A 16,638-nucleotide genomic window follows, 5' to 3' on the forward strand; every position below is an offset into this window, starting at 1 on the left:
TCTTTAAACGTTATACAAACATTTCCCCCGAAAGGGTTTAGGCTGAAGTGAAAACTTATTACGCCTAACCCAGTTTACAGACTTCCACCAGAGAAAAAACAAAACATAAACATTAATAATGAACAATATCAAGTGTCAAACAGAAGAGAAATAATCATGTATCTGGAGTTAGTAACATACATTTCAATATCCAACAAATACGTACACATACATTTGTTTTATGTTAATTTAGTTGAAACTAAATCATGTCATCATTATTATTTTTTATTAATTTTATTCATCCTCAGCTTATATATGCTTGAATTTTAGCAGCTTTAAACAACTTTTTGAAACTGTTTGGGACTGTTTTAACTGATCTTCCAGGTCGTTCCACAGACTAACACCTCTTACAGAAATACATCCACTCTTTTTATTCTTTTTAGCTTTTGCTTTTTTGAAAATAGCAGTTCCTCGGAGGTTATGCTGACTTTTCCTGTGTTTAAAGAGCTCCTGGAGGAGGGAGAAGATAATGATATGCTTTGTGCACTATTACTGATGTATTTAGATCAACAAGATCATTGATTTTCAGTCGGCTCAGCTCTACAAAGACAGGAGGGAAACAGAGCATTGGTCTCTTGCTCACATTCACAGTCTGCTCCACCACCTCCTCCACTGAGCCCAGGCCCAGTCCAACCACCTCCTCCACTGAGCCCAGGCCCAGTCCAATCTCCTCCTCCACTGAGTCCAGGCCCAGTCCAACCTCCTCCTCCACTGAGCCCAGGCCCAGTCCAACCACCTCCTCCACTGAGCCCAGGCCCAGTCCAACCACCTCCTCCACTGAGCCCAGGCCCAGTCCAACCACCTCCTCCACTGAGTCCAGGCCCAGTCCAACCACCTCCTCCACCGAGCCCAGGTCCAGTCCAACCACCTCCTCCACTGAGCCCAGGCCCAGTCCAACCTCCTCCTCCACTGAGTCCAGGCCCAGTCCAACCACCTCCTCCACTGAGCCCAGGCCCAGTCCAACCACCTCCTCCACTGAGCCCAGGCCCAGTCCAACCACCTCCTCCACTGAGTCCAGGCCCAGTCCAACCACCTCCTCCACTGAGTCCAGGCCCAGTCCAACCACCTCCTCCCCTGAGCCCAGGCCCAGTCCAACCACCTCCTCCACTGAGTCCAGGCTCAGTCCAACCACCTCCTCCACTGAGCCCAGGCCCAGTCCAACCACCCCCTCCACTGAGTCCAGACCCAGTCCAACCGCCTCCTCGGCTCCTTCAGCTCCTGACATAGATTGAAAAGTGAAATGTGTAGAGCTGGGCACTGTTTAACAAAACCGGTCTGGGATAGAAAAAATACTGAAAGCAGGAAACAAAAATAAATATTAAATCTTTATATTAAAGTTTTGATGCTGTTGGTCATAATAAAAAAAAGTGACACACAAGCTGAAAAATGGGGGAAAATGAAGGAAAAAGTGGGAAAAATAAATGGGAGGAGAAAAAAAAACACATAGAAAACTTGGACAATATGGAAACATTTCGAAAATTGGGGAAGAATATGTAAAAATTGTGGTAAATGTAGAAAAAAAAGTATGGAAGATTTGGGGGAAACATCGTTTTTCACTTGCACTATGATCACACTGACTACAACATTTACAGTCTGTGTACTTATCATTTATTGTTTATACTTTTTGTCCCCACAAAGTCCCTGGTGGTCATCGTATATAAGATATTTACTATTTCATTGTTTTCCTCACATTTCCTGCCTTTTTGCAAACCCTGAGTGTTTCTAATTGATCTCCATTGTGAGATCAATAAAGGCTAATCTTATCTCTTAACTAATGATACAAATGGAAAATGAATTAAATGGAAGGAAAAGTTATAAATTACCATTATTTATCTGTTTTATGTTTCTATATGATAAATATTTTAATAAAGGTATTGGAAAAAGTGAAAAAAAAGAAAGAAAAAAGTAACAGTACCCAGCCCTAGTAAAGCAAGTGTTTGTGGCAGCTGCTCTTCCTCCTGTTTGACGCTCTGCTCCTCTTCCTCCTCTTTAATCTGTGGAGTCTCTGGGGTTTCATGTCAGGACCAGGACTCAGCGAGGGCGTCTGGACACCTGCAGGAGACAAAGGGAACACTTTGTAACTGACATTCAGGTGTTTTTGTCTTGTTTTTACTCCATTATTAACCTGACGTTCTCTCATCTTCTCTACTTTTCTTTTAACCTCTTACCACCCGCCTAAACCAAATGCATTCTGTCCTCTTTGGCTATAGGCCTGTGTAACGACTCATTTGAAAGCTAAGACCCACAAAACTGATGTTTTTCCTCGCGTTGTTGCTGTGTTGTGTCACCTTTGTATGTTTTTTTTGTTGAATTTTTGTTGAGTTTTTGTCACATTTGTGTTGAATTTTTGTCATTTTTGGTAATTTTTTTGTTGAATTTTTGGTAATTTTTTTGTTCAGTTTTTGTCACATTTTTGTTGATTTTTTGTCACATTTGTGTTGAATTTTTGTCACATTTTTGTTGATTTTGTCACATTTTTGTTGATTTTTTGTCACTTTTTTGGTGCGTTTACATCCTTGTTTTCTTCTCATTTTTTGTGGCCGTTTTGGTGTTTTTTCCCAAGAAGCTTTTTGATTAGGGTAAAGCCAAACTGGAGAAAATGGATTCGTTCAGGAAGATGAGAGCACCTGTAAGAACTCCTGCTCATCCAACTCTGCTCCTCTGTGTCTGTCCAGCAGGGGGCAGCAAAAGGCCGTGAGCAAAGTTCAGGTCCGCGTGTGTCCTGCGCATGCTCAGAGCGGCCTCTACAACTGACATCTTGAACTGAAAATGGTGAGTTTAGCTTTGGTTTGGTTTGGAGTTTGGTTTGGCTTAATCCTGGTTTAGTTCAGTCTTGTTAGAGTCTTGGTTTAGTCCCAGTCCAGTCCTGGTGTTACGGGTCAAAGTGTATCCCTGTCTGGACTGTACCCTGGGGTTAAAGGCCCCAGTGTTGAGTGACAAACACAACAAGTACTTTATACACATGAATTCTTTTAGCTTCGTCATGTTTGTTGTGCACGGCAGGCCATTCAAGAGGAAAATATTCCAACATTAATACAGACTGGTAATTAAAGTCGACATATTCATCATAATCGTTTGAAATACGGCTGAAGTTAAAGCTTTAACTCACGATTAATGGAAAATATATCTTATTATTAATCATATGTTTTGTCCAAGCTCACTGTATTAAGTCCTCCCTGTGAGCCGGGGTCTCCAGCCTTCAACATGATGAGGTTCTTTTATGCATCAAAGAGGCTCGTCTCATTACTATTGTGTCCTTATACTTTACTGTATGAACCTAAAGGCTTGTAGATTCTGTCCAAAACGTTCAGCACCAAATGTGTAATAAAATGACAATTAAAATGTAATTATCAAGCGCGTGTAGGTTAGGTTAATTTATTTGTACCCGTGGGTAAATTCGTCTTGCAATTCTGAGAACTAGTCGACGCATTAAAACACATTATACAAAGATAAAACCTCACACATATTTAAATATAAAGCTTGTAAGTGCTGCAGATACTAACAGGATGTGCCTTTGGTACAGAAACAACTGAAGTTTAAGCCACTTGACAGTAACAAAGATAAAAACCCGTGTCAGGGGCAATTTGATCCCGACTTGTTCATAAAGGAAAGGGCAGCGGGAACAAAGCTTTTCTTAACCTCTTAACTCCCACCTGAACATGTTTTCTCCTGTTCATTCTCCAAATCTAAAAGCTTCTTCAAAACAGCGATAAAAAAGAAAATGAGGATGTAAACTATGTAAACTGCGCGAAAAAGTGATTAAAAAAAAAGTGACAAAAATGACAATAACTCAACAAAAAAAATGACAAAAATCCAGCAAAAAAGTGACAAAAATCCAGCAGAAAAGTAATAAAAATTGACAAAAACACAAAAGGTTTGGTTTTGGCGGGTGGTAAGAGGTTAAAACGGTTCCTGTGGCTCATTGGCATCAAAAACCGACGCCCAGACGGAAGCATCGAAACGCTGAATGCAAAGGATGCTCAGTGTCTTTACGATGCTTCGTCCTCTCTAACTGTCGATCCTGCAGAAAGTCCAAACTGGTCTGAGGCCGAGGACTTTACTGGACCAGCTGATTCAAGGCGTTTTTGTTTCTAACAGAAGAGCTCCCGTACCAGGCGACCAGGCAGAGCTCGGGTCGCTTCGATGAACGCCCGATAGAAAAGTGTCATCACAGTTTTATCTACATGAAAGAAGGACAGTTTCCGAAGACAATACAGTCGTTGGTGGCCCTTTATACAAACAGCAGTACAGGTTTCATTAAAATTCAGTTTACAATCTATAATTGTTCCAAGACACCTGTAGGACTCCACACACTCCACTTGTCGTCCCTTTATATATGTTACAACATGTGGGAGAGCTCTTCCTAAAGTCGATGATCAGATCTTTTCTTTTTGCAACGTTTAAAGCAGTACTAAGTAACTTATTTACCTTAATAAACCCTCCCCGTAGTCCCTGTGGGGGTGATACAAGTGTTTATGGGATGATTGGAGGGTCTTTCATCGCCCCCTGGTGTCTCTGGCCAGAAAACCATGTTTGCAACTTGACTGCCACCGGACCGGAGAAAGCAATACACACTAATGTAATCACGAAGAAGAAGCTAACATGCTAACGGGCAAAGCTAACTGCGGCTAACGTCACTTTAAACAGTATTTACAGCCAAGTTTGAGTGAAAAAAAATATTTCCGTTGTATAATTGGATGCACAGTAACCCTCTGTCCCTTCGCCTTTCCTGTCAGCGTATTTACTCTCCAAGACAATTAATAAATTAAAAAATCGTAACTTGCTACGACACCTGCAGTTGCGCTTATGGCCTCTAGGGGAAAAAGTTACTTAGTACTGCTTTAAGAGAAGATAAGACTCATCACACCAGAAATGTGGAAATGTTACAGCCCTGGGCGAGCGAGATCCCTGTTCTGAGCTGTCGGGCTTTTTCCATGGAACAGGGGTTCTCAACCTGGGGGTCGCCAGAGCATATAGATAAAAATATATATTATTATTATGGTATTGTAGCATACATGCTATTTTACCAGGGTGCTGTTGTTCTAAATTTGATTAATTTTATTTTAGCCATTGTTTTTTCTTTGCTTTTTAAGAATTATATAGGTTAATGTCCCTGTTTTTCCCATGGTCTGACCCAGGCGGGGGTCACGATCCTAATGAACTGTTATAATGGGGGTCGCGGCTCCAAAAGGTTGAGAACCACTACTATAGAATTATGAAACTGTGAAGATTTAGCGCCTTAAATGTAGCAAATGCTTTAGTTTTTAGTTTTTTTTTGTGTTGGCCAAGTATTAATAATGAGTATAATTAACTTTAAAGGGACTACACAGAGTTTAAAATGTTAAAAGAAGTATTTTCCTCCCCCTACATGTTCCAACAATGTCCTAATGTGTAGAATGACCTGTTCAGCACGACTGCCTCAGCACGAGCCTAATACAGAAGCTGCAGTTACACGTATGACCTGAGGCGGCAGTAGTGAGTAGACAATGGCTAACTTGCATCTGGCCCCATTAAGAAAGTAAAATTAATCGAATTTCACAAGTGAGATTAATCGCAATAAAAAAACTTGAATCGATTGACAGAACTAGTTCAAAATGAAGCTAAAATTATTCAAGCTTTTGCTGAAAAACATCATTAAAGTGATCGTCTGGAAGTCTAAATCTTTTACAAATTGTATAAAATGAGCAAAATCAACCACCTGGTCTTGCATTTTGATGTAATGTAAGTAATAATATATACTTTCTCGGATATCAGCAACTAATCAGAGTCTAGTATCCTCCCGCGTCAACCAATGACACAGGAGTCAGGAGGGGAGGGGGGAGGAGCTTGATCGTTTACTTTTGAAAATTCTGTTCCTCCTTCTCCTCATTTTGCAAACTAAACTAATCTAAATAAGAAGGAGGGATTTGATTGTTAACTTTCACATTTCACTCGGCCTCTCCTCACGTCGCAAACTTACAGACTGTCACTTTAACGCTGACGAGAAAGAGCTTTAAACCGGTTCGTCCCCAGTCGTCTCTGCAGGTGCACGCCCTGCGGCTCGGTCCGGGGGCGGAGCTTCTCTCGTCTCTCCGGGACTTCGTGGATCAGCGGCGGCTCCGAGCGCCGTTCGTGCTCACGTGCGTGGGCAGCGTCACCGCGGCGACGCTGAGGCTCGCCAACGCCACGGCCGACAACGTCAACGAGGTCAGAGTCAGGGTTCGGTTCGCCGTCAGTGTTTAGTTGATCTGATACAGTGGTGACAAAAAGGGGTTCACTTACTTATTCCATGCATGTTGTGAATGTCTCTGTTTTTCTGCAAAATAACTTGATAAACTCTCTTTTTTTTTTCATTTTACACAATTTTTCCTTAATTTTGCCACGATTTCTCCCAATTTTTCATTTTTCACACACACTTTTCGACAATGGAGACAAACCTAATATTGTGGTTGGTTCTAGATGATGAATAAATTAGTACAGGCATCGAAAACCAAGTGTCGCTAAACCTCTCTACACTGTGTTCCAAATTATTATGCAAATGACATTTTTCTAAGATTTTCTAAACTGTCGACTCAAATGAGAGTCAGCGTCATTTTAAAGTCTGTAACTGGTCGAGGATCATTTAAATGTGGTTGAAAAAAATCTCCCGGTGAAAACAGTATTTTAAAAACCTCAAAATCCACTGTTCCAAATTATTATGCAACTCATCGTTTCAATACATTTTAAAGCTTGTGATTAACTGAAAATGGTCATTTGTTGTATGTGTAGCATTAGGAGGTCATATTTACTGAAATCAAAAGTTATTTCAATCAAAAAAGTAAAACAGGTCAAGTTATATTTTACCATAGGAGCCCTTGTGTGACAGCAGCTTAAAAACTCTTAAATCCATTAAACTTGTGAGTTTTTGGACAGTTTCTGCTTGGATCTCTTTGCAGGATGTCAGAATAGCCTCCCAGAGCTGCTGTTTGGATGAAAACTGCCTCCCACCCTCATAGAAGTTTTTTTTGTTGAGTCTCCAAAGGTTCTCAATAGGGTTGAGGTCAGGGGAGGAGGGGGTCCACATCATGAGTTTCTCTCCTTTTATGCCCATAGCAGCCAGTGATGCAGAGGTTTTCTTTGCAGCAGGACATGGTGCGTTGTCATGCATTAAGAGGATCTTGTTCTTTTTGTGCCATAGAAGAAAGTGGTCAGTCAGAAAGAGGTCATTTTCACACCTTCAGGGAGCCTAAAGGGCCTAAATGGGCCGACCAGTTCTCTCACCATGACACCATGACCAAAACATGACTCCGCCCCCTCCTTACTGACGTCACAGCCTGGTTGGGACATGGTGGCCATTTACCAACTATCCACTACTGCATCCATCTGACCATCCAGGGTCACACGGCCTCATCAGTGAACAAGACTGTTTGAAAATGAGTCTCATGTATTTCTGAGCCACTGCAGCCGTTTCTGCTTCAGCTTCAATGAACAGTTTAGGGGAGGCCGGATAGAAGGTTTATGCACAACTGCAGCCTCTGGAGGGTCCTACACCTTCATGTTCGGGAGACTCCAGAGGCACCAGCAGCTTCAAATACCTGTCTGCTGCTTTGTAGCATCTGTTCTCTTAATCTGATGTGTTTGTCTGGCAGAAACCGTCCTCATTGTGCCTTTATCTGCACAAACCGGAGTGTGTCTGAATCATCCACAAATCTCTTATCAGTACGATGATTACACTTAATCTTTCATGAAACATCAAAGGTTTTCATTCCTAGACCAAGGCATTCAACTATTTCACGCTTTTCATCAGCAGAGAGACACTTTTTTCCCCCCATATTGCTTGAAAATGATGATCTGCATAATAAAGTGGAACACCCTTTTTCAGTAGTTTTTCCCTTAACTGGGCTTAACCTGAAAACGAATCATCCCAGGTCTCTGAGATTAATGTCAGTGATTCAAAGAGCCCCGAGACACGATACCATCCATGAGTTTCATTATTATTGTTTTTTTTTTTTTACCTTTTTGACACAAAAATCCAATTTGCATAATCATTTGGAACACAGTGTATCTCCAACTTAACCGAGCACATTGCCTCCAGTTCGGCTTTACCCAAATGTAGAAGCCTCTTGGCGTGTGTGACTGTTCTCTCTCCTCTCGGGGCGTCAGGTGCTGGAGCTGAGCGGCCGCTTCGAGATCGTGTCGTTGGTCGGGACGCTGAACCCGGAGCCGCACCTGCACGTGTCTCTGGCGGACAGCAGGGGGCGCACCGTCGGGGGCCACGTCCTGGGGAACCTGCGGGTGTTCACCACGGCCGAGGTGGTGATCGGAGACGCCCCGGGGCTGCTGTTCACCCGAGACCTGGACCCACAGACCGGGTTCGAGGAGCTGGTGGTGACGGCGCCGAGCGAGGAGGAGAAAACAAACTAAAAAAAACAACTAACAACAAAAACAGAACAAACTCTGCCTTTACCAGGTTTATCTGTCATTGTTTTCTTTAAGGATTTTGTCTGAATTCATTAAAACATGTCTGTGCCGCTCCCTGGTCTTTCCCACGCTTATTCATTCACAAATACTGACATGTTTGGTATCCACGTGTAGCAGGAAAGAGGAGAAATATCCACAGGGCGCATGTGCAGACAAAGGACTAAACTTTAGGGCCGTTTTCTTTCCGCTCTTTAACACCATCTGACCTTTAGTCTCTCCATAAGACTCCGCACTTTACAGGCTCCACTCACCGACCCTGCACCTCATTCATTTTTTTTAGCAGTGAAAGAAAATTTGTTTTGTACACTGTAAAAAAATACTGCTTTTGTATCCGTTTCCTGAACTTGTACGAGAGTATTCTAGTATTCTATTGTGACACTGAATCTGGAAAAGTTCTCATAAACTCGTCACACACTGAGTGCCAACAATCCAGACTGTTTTTCATGATATTTGTAGCACCACAGCGTATATTCTGTGTTATAGCTATGGACACATGATGTGGCTCGTTTGAAAGGTGAGAATCTGAGCTCTACGTAGGTGAAAACAGTTTAATCCTATGGCCTCGGTTCCTGAGAAAACTGAGCTAAACAAGAGGCTAGTTTTGATCAAAATCACAGATTTTTTTCTAGATTTGGAGATAATTAGTGTTTTATGAAATGCTCTCCTTTCTGATTAACTCCTCTCTCTTCTCAGACTAACACCCCTCAGACTAACACCACGCCCCCACAGACTAAAGAAAAAGAAAAGAAATGCAATAATCAGTGTGCGAAACACCCATCAATATTTGGGGGGGGGTCCCCATCTCGCTTGTTCACCCCGTGTCTGCGTAGGTTTTCTCCGGGTACTCCGGTTTCCCCTACCACTAAAAACATGTACAATAGGACAGGATGAATGAGAGTGTGTTTGTGAGTGCGCATGGGGGACGACGGATGGAAATTAGCCCAAGGCTATAATCCGGTGTGGCTTGTTTACTACTACTGCCTCGGTTTTATACAGCGCTTTTCTGGACACTCAAAGACGCTTTACATTGCATTATTCATTCACTCCATACTCGGTGGTGGTAAGCTACTATTGTAGCCACAGCTGCCCTGGGGTAGACTGACGGAAGCGAGGCAACCAGTCTGCGCCATCAGCCCCTCCGACCACCACCAACCACTCACTCACTCACTACATTCGCTAGGCTTCCTGGTGTTACTAGACGGTCTCCCATCCAAGCACCGACCAGGCCCTTCCCTGCTGAGCTTCCAAGGTCTGACGGGATTGGGCATCGCAAAGGCGGTATGACCACATGCATGAGACCCATGTATGTTCATTAACATGCACTGTCCCGACCAAATAAACCAATAAATAAATAAATAAATGTGTGGTGGTGTAGTCGGCCTGCGTGCCGTCGACATACTGTCATACTGAGTCTGCACGATGTGGCCGGTCCCTGCCCGCGATGGGCCAGAGCGCAGAGTGGCCTGTGTCTGCACCTTTGCTCTAGTCTACCACGTCTGCCTTCGCCCTCAAGACCGGGCCCCAGGGGTCTGACGGGTTAATCAAGGGGGTTGGACCCCCCGCACCCCCCCGCATTTCGCACACTGGCAATAATATAAAATGTCCAGATCGTGACTTTTCACCAGTTTTTGATGGTCATTTATTTCACTTCTGCTCATCACAGATCTACAAAATCACACATAAGGTGGATCAGAGGGTCTAGTTTCGCTATTTAAACCCCCCTCAATGTGTTAAGAATGAACTGTTAGAAAGTGAAGAATGAGTTTGGGCCCGGCCGATATATCGGGCCGATATTTGGGTATCTCTAATATTGGCTACCGGCCGATATCTCTGGAACCGAAAGTGATAAAGACGTCCTGTTTCTTGCACCGGAAAGAGCGAATCTTAAAGTTATCTTGACTGGAACTTACAGCCTATAGGCCAGACTAACGCCTCATTTGAAAGCTAAGACCGACAAAACTCATCTACAGCAAAAGTGTCACATTGATACATTTATTTTTCTCGTTCACTCGGCGTTAAACAGTGACCCGAACGTAGAAAAGGCGACTTAGCGGCGGAGATTTGCTTAAACCGCGGCCTGTGGCGATAATCCTCGAGTCAGTGCTTTGTGTGTGGGCTCCCGGGGGCCCCTCGTCCCCCCTCGTCCCCCCCTCGCCCCCCCTCGGTCTCCGGGGGCCGCAGTTTAGATCCATTTAACTCACATTGAACCGCTATTAGAGACGGGACCACCCCCGAAATCAAACCGCGCTCAGAGGACGCCCATGAAAACATGACCCGCCCCCCGTGTTACGCCGAGGAGGAGAAGGATCATTATCAAGAACATACAACACAACAAACACATGATGCACCTTTAACCTCTTAACTCCCGCCTGAACCGAGAGGATCTTTTTCCTCACGTCATCAGATTGTTTTTCCATCATTTTTTTTGTTAAGAATTCAGCTCATTTTTGTCACATTTTGTCATTTTTTTGTCATTTTTTGGTCACATTTTTTTCATTTTTGTCAATTTTTTTGCTACATTTTGGTCATTTTTTGTCAAATTTTTTTGTCAATTTTTTGTTATTTTTTGTCAAATATTTATCATATTTTTGTCATATTTTTGTCATTTTTTTGTCATTTTTTGTCACATTTATTTTTTTATTTTTTTGACAATTTTCTTGTGACATTTTTGTGACATTTTTGCCAATTTTTCGTCACTTTTTTGTCACATTTCCATCATTGTTTTCGTCTCAGTTTTGTTGCTATTTTCACACCTTTTTCCCAGAAGCTTTTGGACTGGGGTAAAGCCAAACTGGAGAAAATGTGTTCGGTTCAGGTGAATGTTATTGGGTTGTTTTGATCATAATTTCAGTCTTAAAGGGAAATCTACTGCTTGTTCAACATTGGCATTTCCAGAAAATAGTTCTTTACTTTAGGGACAATGTTGAGGTTCGGCCCTTGGACATTTTGGCACTGATGAAAATTGGCCTCCACGATGCAAACTTGCCTCCCCTGGTTTACATCATACATAACTCACACAAAAGACAAGCAATATAATTAATATTGTGCTGAGGATGGCAATGATCACGGAGTATAATATGTAATATGTATATTAATGTGCCTTTCTAACATATAACTAGTGACTTTCAGTAATGTTAATATTGTTTGGCATTAAACATCTGAGAGAAATGTGTTAATGATGGACTTTTGTTACTTGCTTTGTCCTAGACATCGCACATGAAACCAGAGCGCTGTTGTGCTCGTGCTTCGTCAGTTTGGTCTGTGTTAAATCTGAATATGATGCAGCTGATTGAACGATGATACTATAATCACATCTGGATCACATCTCGACATAATCCATTTATTCTGCTGTTGTTCTTTATTGTTGTTTTGTTCCACTATGCTCTTTGTACTTCTTATTGTACTGATTTCTGGGGCAGGCGCTCATAAGCTTCAGCCCACTCCTTTTGAGCAAATTGTCAACTTCTCAAATAAATAAATAAAAACAGAAAAAAAAACAGAAAAAAATGAGGTTGAAACAGATTTTTCTGAAAGTGTCCCACTTTACCCATGTCCACCCTCTGTTATTTCAGTCACTTTCAAAGGAAAGTTGATTTTAAAGAGGGGGTGTTCTGCTTTTTTCAATCACATAGCTCCAGTCTATATCACACTACAATGATGACAAACCTCCTGTTGGTCTGTAACTGCAGTAAATTAGAATAACTTTGTATAAAATTGCTCTCTCAAAATGGCTTTGTTACTCGGCTGGTGACGAAAGCTCGGAGGCGTCTCCAGGAGGTGGGGGCGTTCCTAGGAGGACTCAGGCAAACCTATCCCTAAAATGGCCGCCATCAGAGTTTTTACAGATTACTCAAAAATACGTGAATGTGCCAAGGCAACACTTCAGGCACGTTTTTAATGAGAGAGTGACATACCATAAAATCTTTTCTTTTTTTCTTCATTTCTTTCTTACAACAGAAATAATGAAAAAAAAACTGTTTTATAAGAGAGCAGGATTCAGGAGGATTGTTAGAACTGTGTGAATGAAGCCACAAACCACTCCGGGTGTTGATTTAGCCTGATATAGGACCTTTAAAGAGGGGGTATTACGTTTTTTTCAGTCCCATAGCACCAGTCTATATCACACTACAATGATGACCAAACCTTCTGTTGGTCTGTAAATGCAGTAAATTAGAATAACTGCCTTGTATAAAATGTCTCTCTCAAAATGGCTGTAGTGAATGTCTTGAAATAGGCCTCTGTCTCTTTAAGAACCTCTGAGCCTTTAGACACGCCCCCTCCACACGCTGTCTGTGGCATCAGTGGGGAGGGGGTTCTGCTGAGGAGCAGTGGTTGGTTACTCGGCTGGTGACGAAAGCTCGGAGGCGTCTCCAGGAGGTGGGGGCGTTCCTAGGAGGACTCAGGCAAACCTATCCCTAAAATGGCTGCCATCAGAGTTTTTACAGATTACTCAAAAATACGTGAATGTGCCAAGGCAACACTTCAGGCATGTTTTTAATGAGGGAATGACAGAATAACATGATGGAAAGCTTGAAAAAGTCCATTTTGCATAACACCCCCCCTTTAATGATGTTTTTGGCTGCCCTCTTTCAGGCCCCGGCCCTCAGCATCGCGCTAAAGTACCGGTTCCCAGCCTGAAAGCCTCTGCTCGCCCGTTCCGCTGATGTCGACGGCACTTTATGACCTTTTCTGTGTTGAAAGAAGGGGCTGGAAAAGTTTAAAGGCAGATTCCGAGCGTCATTAAAGCGGCGTAAACACCTTTGATCCCACAGATCTCCCCCCCTCCTCGCCCGGCTCTGATGCTCCCGCCGCTCTCCTGTCCCTCTCAGGTGCGAGTATTCCTCCTGACCCGGGCCTCGTTACCGCCTCCTCTCGGCGAGCGAGCGCGAGGCGTGTGCCCGCCGCCCTAACGACGCTTTGGATGTGGCGCTAACGAGCCCTGCCCAGTCCATTTGCCGGGTAGAAAGGCGGCTCCGGCCCCCCGCTGCGGAGCGCCCTTTCATCCGCCTGCGGCCGCGGAAAAGCCGGAGAAAGGGCCGGGGCTAATGGCGCTGCTCGTGTTTGAATTACGCAGCGGGGGCGCGGATCAACAGCGCTCTCACCGCGCGGGAAGAAGGGAAAAAAAAAAAAAGTCCACGCGAGTTTGTCTCCGCGGCGACACGAGGCTGCTGCTAATTCAAATGCGCAATCATATTAGCATTTCATTACGAAGGCGGGTCGTTTGTGCGTGATTGCCCTCCGGATCCCGGCCCGGGGCCCCGGTTCCGCCGCTCGTCGGCCGCTCTCACCGGCCGCGCAGACTCATTATGAAGTTTCAGGATTGTCTTCAAACGGAACAGTTGTTTCTGTTGTGACACAAACCTCCCGGACTTCTGCAGCTTATTATCTCTAATGATGTGTTTAACATGTGCTGTTTCGGCCGCACAACTCTCTCATCCAGACAAACTTTCCATTTGTGAGTCAGGACCGCGGCCGACTTTGTCAAAGCGCCGTTTGAAATGGCACTTTTTGGACTCGTGGAAAAGCTCGCAGCTCCGTGTAGTTTGGTGTGAAAGGCCTCGGCTCTCGGCTCATCGGCTTCCACTGATCAGATATTACTCCAATTAAAGGCACGACTGCTCTGTCCAATTAGACCAGGATTCACAGTCACAAAACTATTGATCCCGTCTCAGAACATCTCACCATCACGGTCACGGTGTCGCTCCAAACCATTCAGAAGATAAACAACAGCCCTTAGAAATAACAAAAAAGAGCACATTCTAACCTTTGAACCAGCTCACACCGCTGAACATCCAGGGGGAGGACAGTGAGGAGGGGGACAGTTCCTGGGTGTTCACCTCGACAACTGGAAGAGCCAAAGTCGCCTCCACCTTCTGAGGAGACTGAGGTCCTTCTGAGGAGACTGAGGTCCTTCTGAGGAGACTGAGGTCCTTCTGAGGAGACTGAGGTCCTTCGGAGGAGACTGAGGTCCTTCTGAAGAGACTGAGGTCCTTCTGAGTGAGCAGCCTCTGCCATGTGCGGGGCCCCGGGCAGCACAGAGCGGGACAAGACCAGGAGGGCCAGCTCCGGACTCTATGGAGGAGGTGAGGGACAGGAGGGTGTTAGCCAAGCTCACCTCCATCATGTACAACACCTCCCACCCACTGCACGGGACTGTAGAGGAGCTGAGGCACCCTCAGGTCCTTCATCCTCACTGCGGTCAGACTGAACAACAAGACTGTAAAGCAGGGGGAGGCAAGTTTGTGTCGTGGAGGGCCAATTTTCTCCATTGACAAAACGCCAGGGGCCGAAACTCACAATTGTAGCCCAAAATAAAGCACCTTTTGTGAAACTATTTTAGAAGATCTTTATTTATATAGAAGAAGATCTTTATTTATATAGCGCCTTTCACAGACATGGTCACAAAGCGCTTTACATGAGACAATTGTACATTCACTCATTACTCAGTGGTGGTAAACTACGTTTGTAGCTTCAGTTTCCCCTGGGGGAGACTGTCAGAGGCGCTTTCGCGACTACACACGTCTGCGCCAACGGACCCTCTGACCACCACCATACATTCACTCACACACATCATTCATCCTGGTCCTATTGTACATGTTTTTAGTGGTAGGGGAAACCGGAGTGCCCGGAGGAAACCTACGCAGACACGGGGAGAACATGCAAACTCCACACAGACAGGCCCGTCCAGGTTTTCCACATTTTAGAGAGCTTTATCACATCTTTGGTCTATGATTAATGAATTTATGTATTTATGTTTCTTCAAAATTCTCTTGGGGGCCAATAGTTTTATGCTGGAGGGCCGGATTTGGCCCCTGGGCCTGACGTTGCCTACCCCTGTTGTAAAGTAACATGTGCAATAATCTCTGTATCTGCCTCACTTTATCGCCCTCCTGCTCTGTGACTAAACCTGCACGGCTAACACTGACTTTTTTATTATAGTCTGTTTACTTTTCATTTTCACAGTTTATACTTTTTTCCCCTTAAAGTGTTGGTGGTAATTGTGTATAAGAGATCTCGATTTACTGTTTAAGTACGTGCACATTTCCTGTCTGACCTGCACAGCCTGAGTGTCTCTGAGAGCTTCACTGTAAAGGATTATCTTACCTTAACCCCGCCTGAACCCAGCACTTTTTCTCCGTTAATGAGGCTGAAACAAAGTGGGGAAAAAGCGTCAAAAAAGTGACTAAGAAGCAACAATAACACAATAAAAAAGTGACAAAAACATGACAGAACAGTGAGGTGCAGGTTACACAGAAGCAAAGGCCTGAACCTGTCACAGTTTCTTTAAATATTACTGTAACAATATGGTAAACGAAGGCAGTGTCGTGTAGTTGTTGTTTTCGCTTATGAACGAAACTACACAAACTCCGACAATTTACTGCAAACGAGAATGTGAGTGATTTTATTTAGATTGATTTATACTTAGCCCCTTAACTCCCACCTGAACCGAGCACAGTTTCTCCAGTTTGGCTTTACCCCAATCCAAAAGCTTCTGGAAAAAAGCTGTGAAAATAGCAACAAAACTGAGACGAAAACAATGATGGAAATGTGATGAAAAAGTGAGAAAACACTGAGGAAAAGTTGATGAAAAAGTGGCAAAAATGTCACAAGAAATTGACAAAAAATGGATGACAAAATGACAAAAATTTGCCCAAAAAATGTGACAAAAATGTGATAAAAATGACCAAAAAAATGACAAAATTGTGACAAAAAAATGACAAAAAATGTGATAAAAATGTACAAAAAAACGACAAAAATGTGACAAAAGATGACAAAAAAGTACGAAAAATGGATGAAAAAGTGGCAAAAATGTCACAAGAAATTGACAAAAAATGGATGACAAAATGAAAAAAAATGTGACCAAAAAATGACCACAAAATGACAAAAATTTGCCCAAAAAATGTGACAAAAATGTGATAGAAATGACCAAAAAAATTACAAAAATGTGACAAAAAAATGACAAAAAATGTGATAAAAAATGACCAAAAAGTACAAAAAATGGATGAAAAAGTGGCAAAAATGTCACAAGAAATTCACAAAAAATGGATGACAAAATGACAAAAATGTGACCAAAAAATGACCACAAAAATGACAAAAATTTCCCCAAAAAATGTGACAAAAAATGACCAAAAAATGACAAAAAATGACCAAAAAATGACA

At 43.2% G+C, this 16,638-nt stretch overlaps 2 protein-coding genes across 2 annotated transcripts; one reads left to right on the forward strand and one right to left on the reverse strand.

Moving 5' to 3' along the window:
- Positions 1 to 573: 573 nt before the first annotated feature.
- On the reverse strand, positions 574 to 1,264 carry LOC306974687 (uncharacterized protein; the record flags this gene model as incomplete). Its single annotated transcript, XM_079572060.1, has 3 exons — positions 574 to 579; positions 623 to 739; positions 773 to 1,264. The coding sequence occupies 3 exons, from the start codon at positions 1,262 to 1,264 to the stop codon at positions 574 to 576; spliced, it is 615 nt and encodes a 204-aa protein (XP_079428186.1).
- Positions 1,265 to 2,758: 1,494 nt separating this feature from the next.
- On the forward strand, positions 2,759 to 8,465 carry LOC306974589 (bifunctional protein GlmU-like). Its single transcript, XM_079571901.1, has 3 exons — positions 2,759 to 2,811; positions 6,052 to 6,225; positions 8,161 to 8,465. The coding sequence occupies exons 1-3, from the start codon at positions 2,809 to 2,811 to the stop codon at positions 8,419 to 8,421; spliced, it is 438 nt and encodes a 145-aa protein (XP_079428027.1). The 5' UTR covers positions 2,759 to 2,808; the 3' UTR covers positions 8,422 to 8,465.
- Positions 8,466 to 16,638: the final 8,173 nt, after the last annotated feature.

The sequence above is a fragment of the Gobius niger genome, assembly GCF_951799975.1.
Source record: "Gobius niger genome assembly, chromosome: 15".
NCBI lineage: Eukaryota > Metazoa > Chordata > Actinopteri > Gobiiformes > Gobiidae > Gobius > Gobius niger.

Bases quoted from the DNA above. Each gene is read 5' to 3' on its own strand.
- LOC306974589 (XM_079571901.1), top strand. The intron at 6,226-8,160 runs GTCAGAGTCAGG...TCGGGGCGTCAG, and splicing joins CGGCCGACAACGTCAACGAG to GTGCTGGAGCTGAGCGGCCG.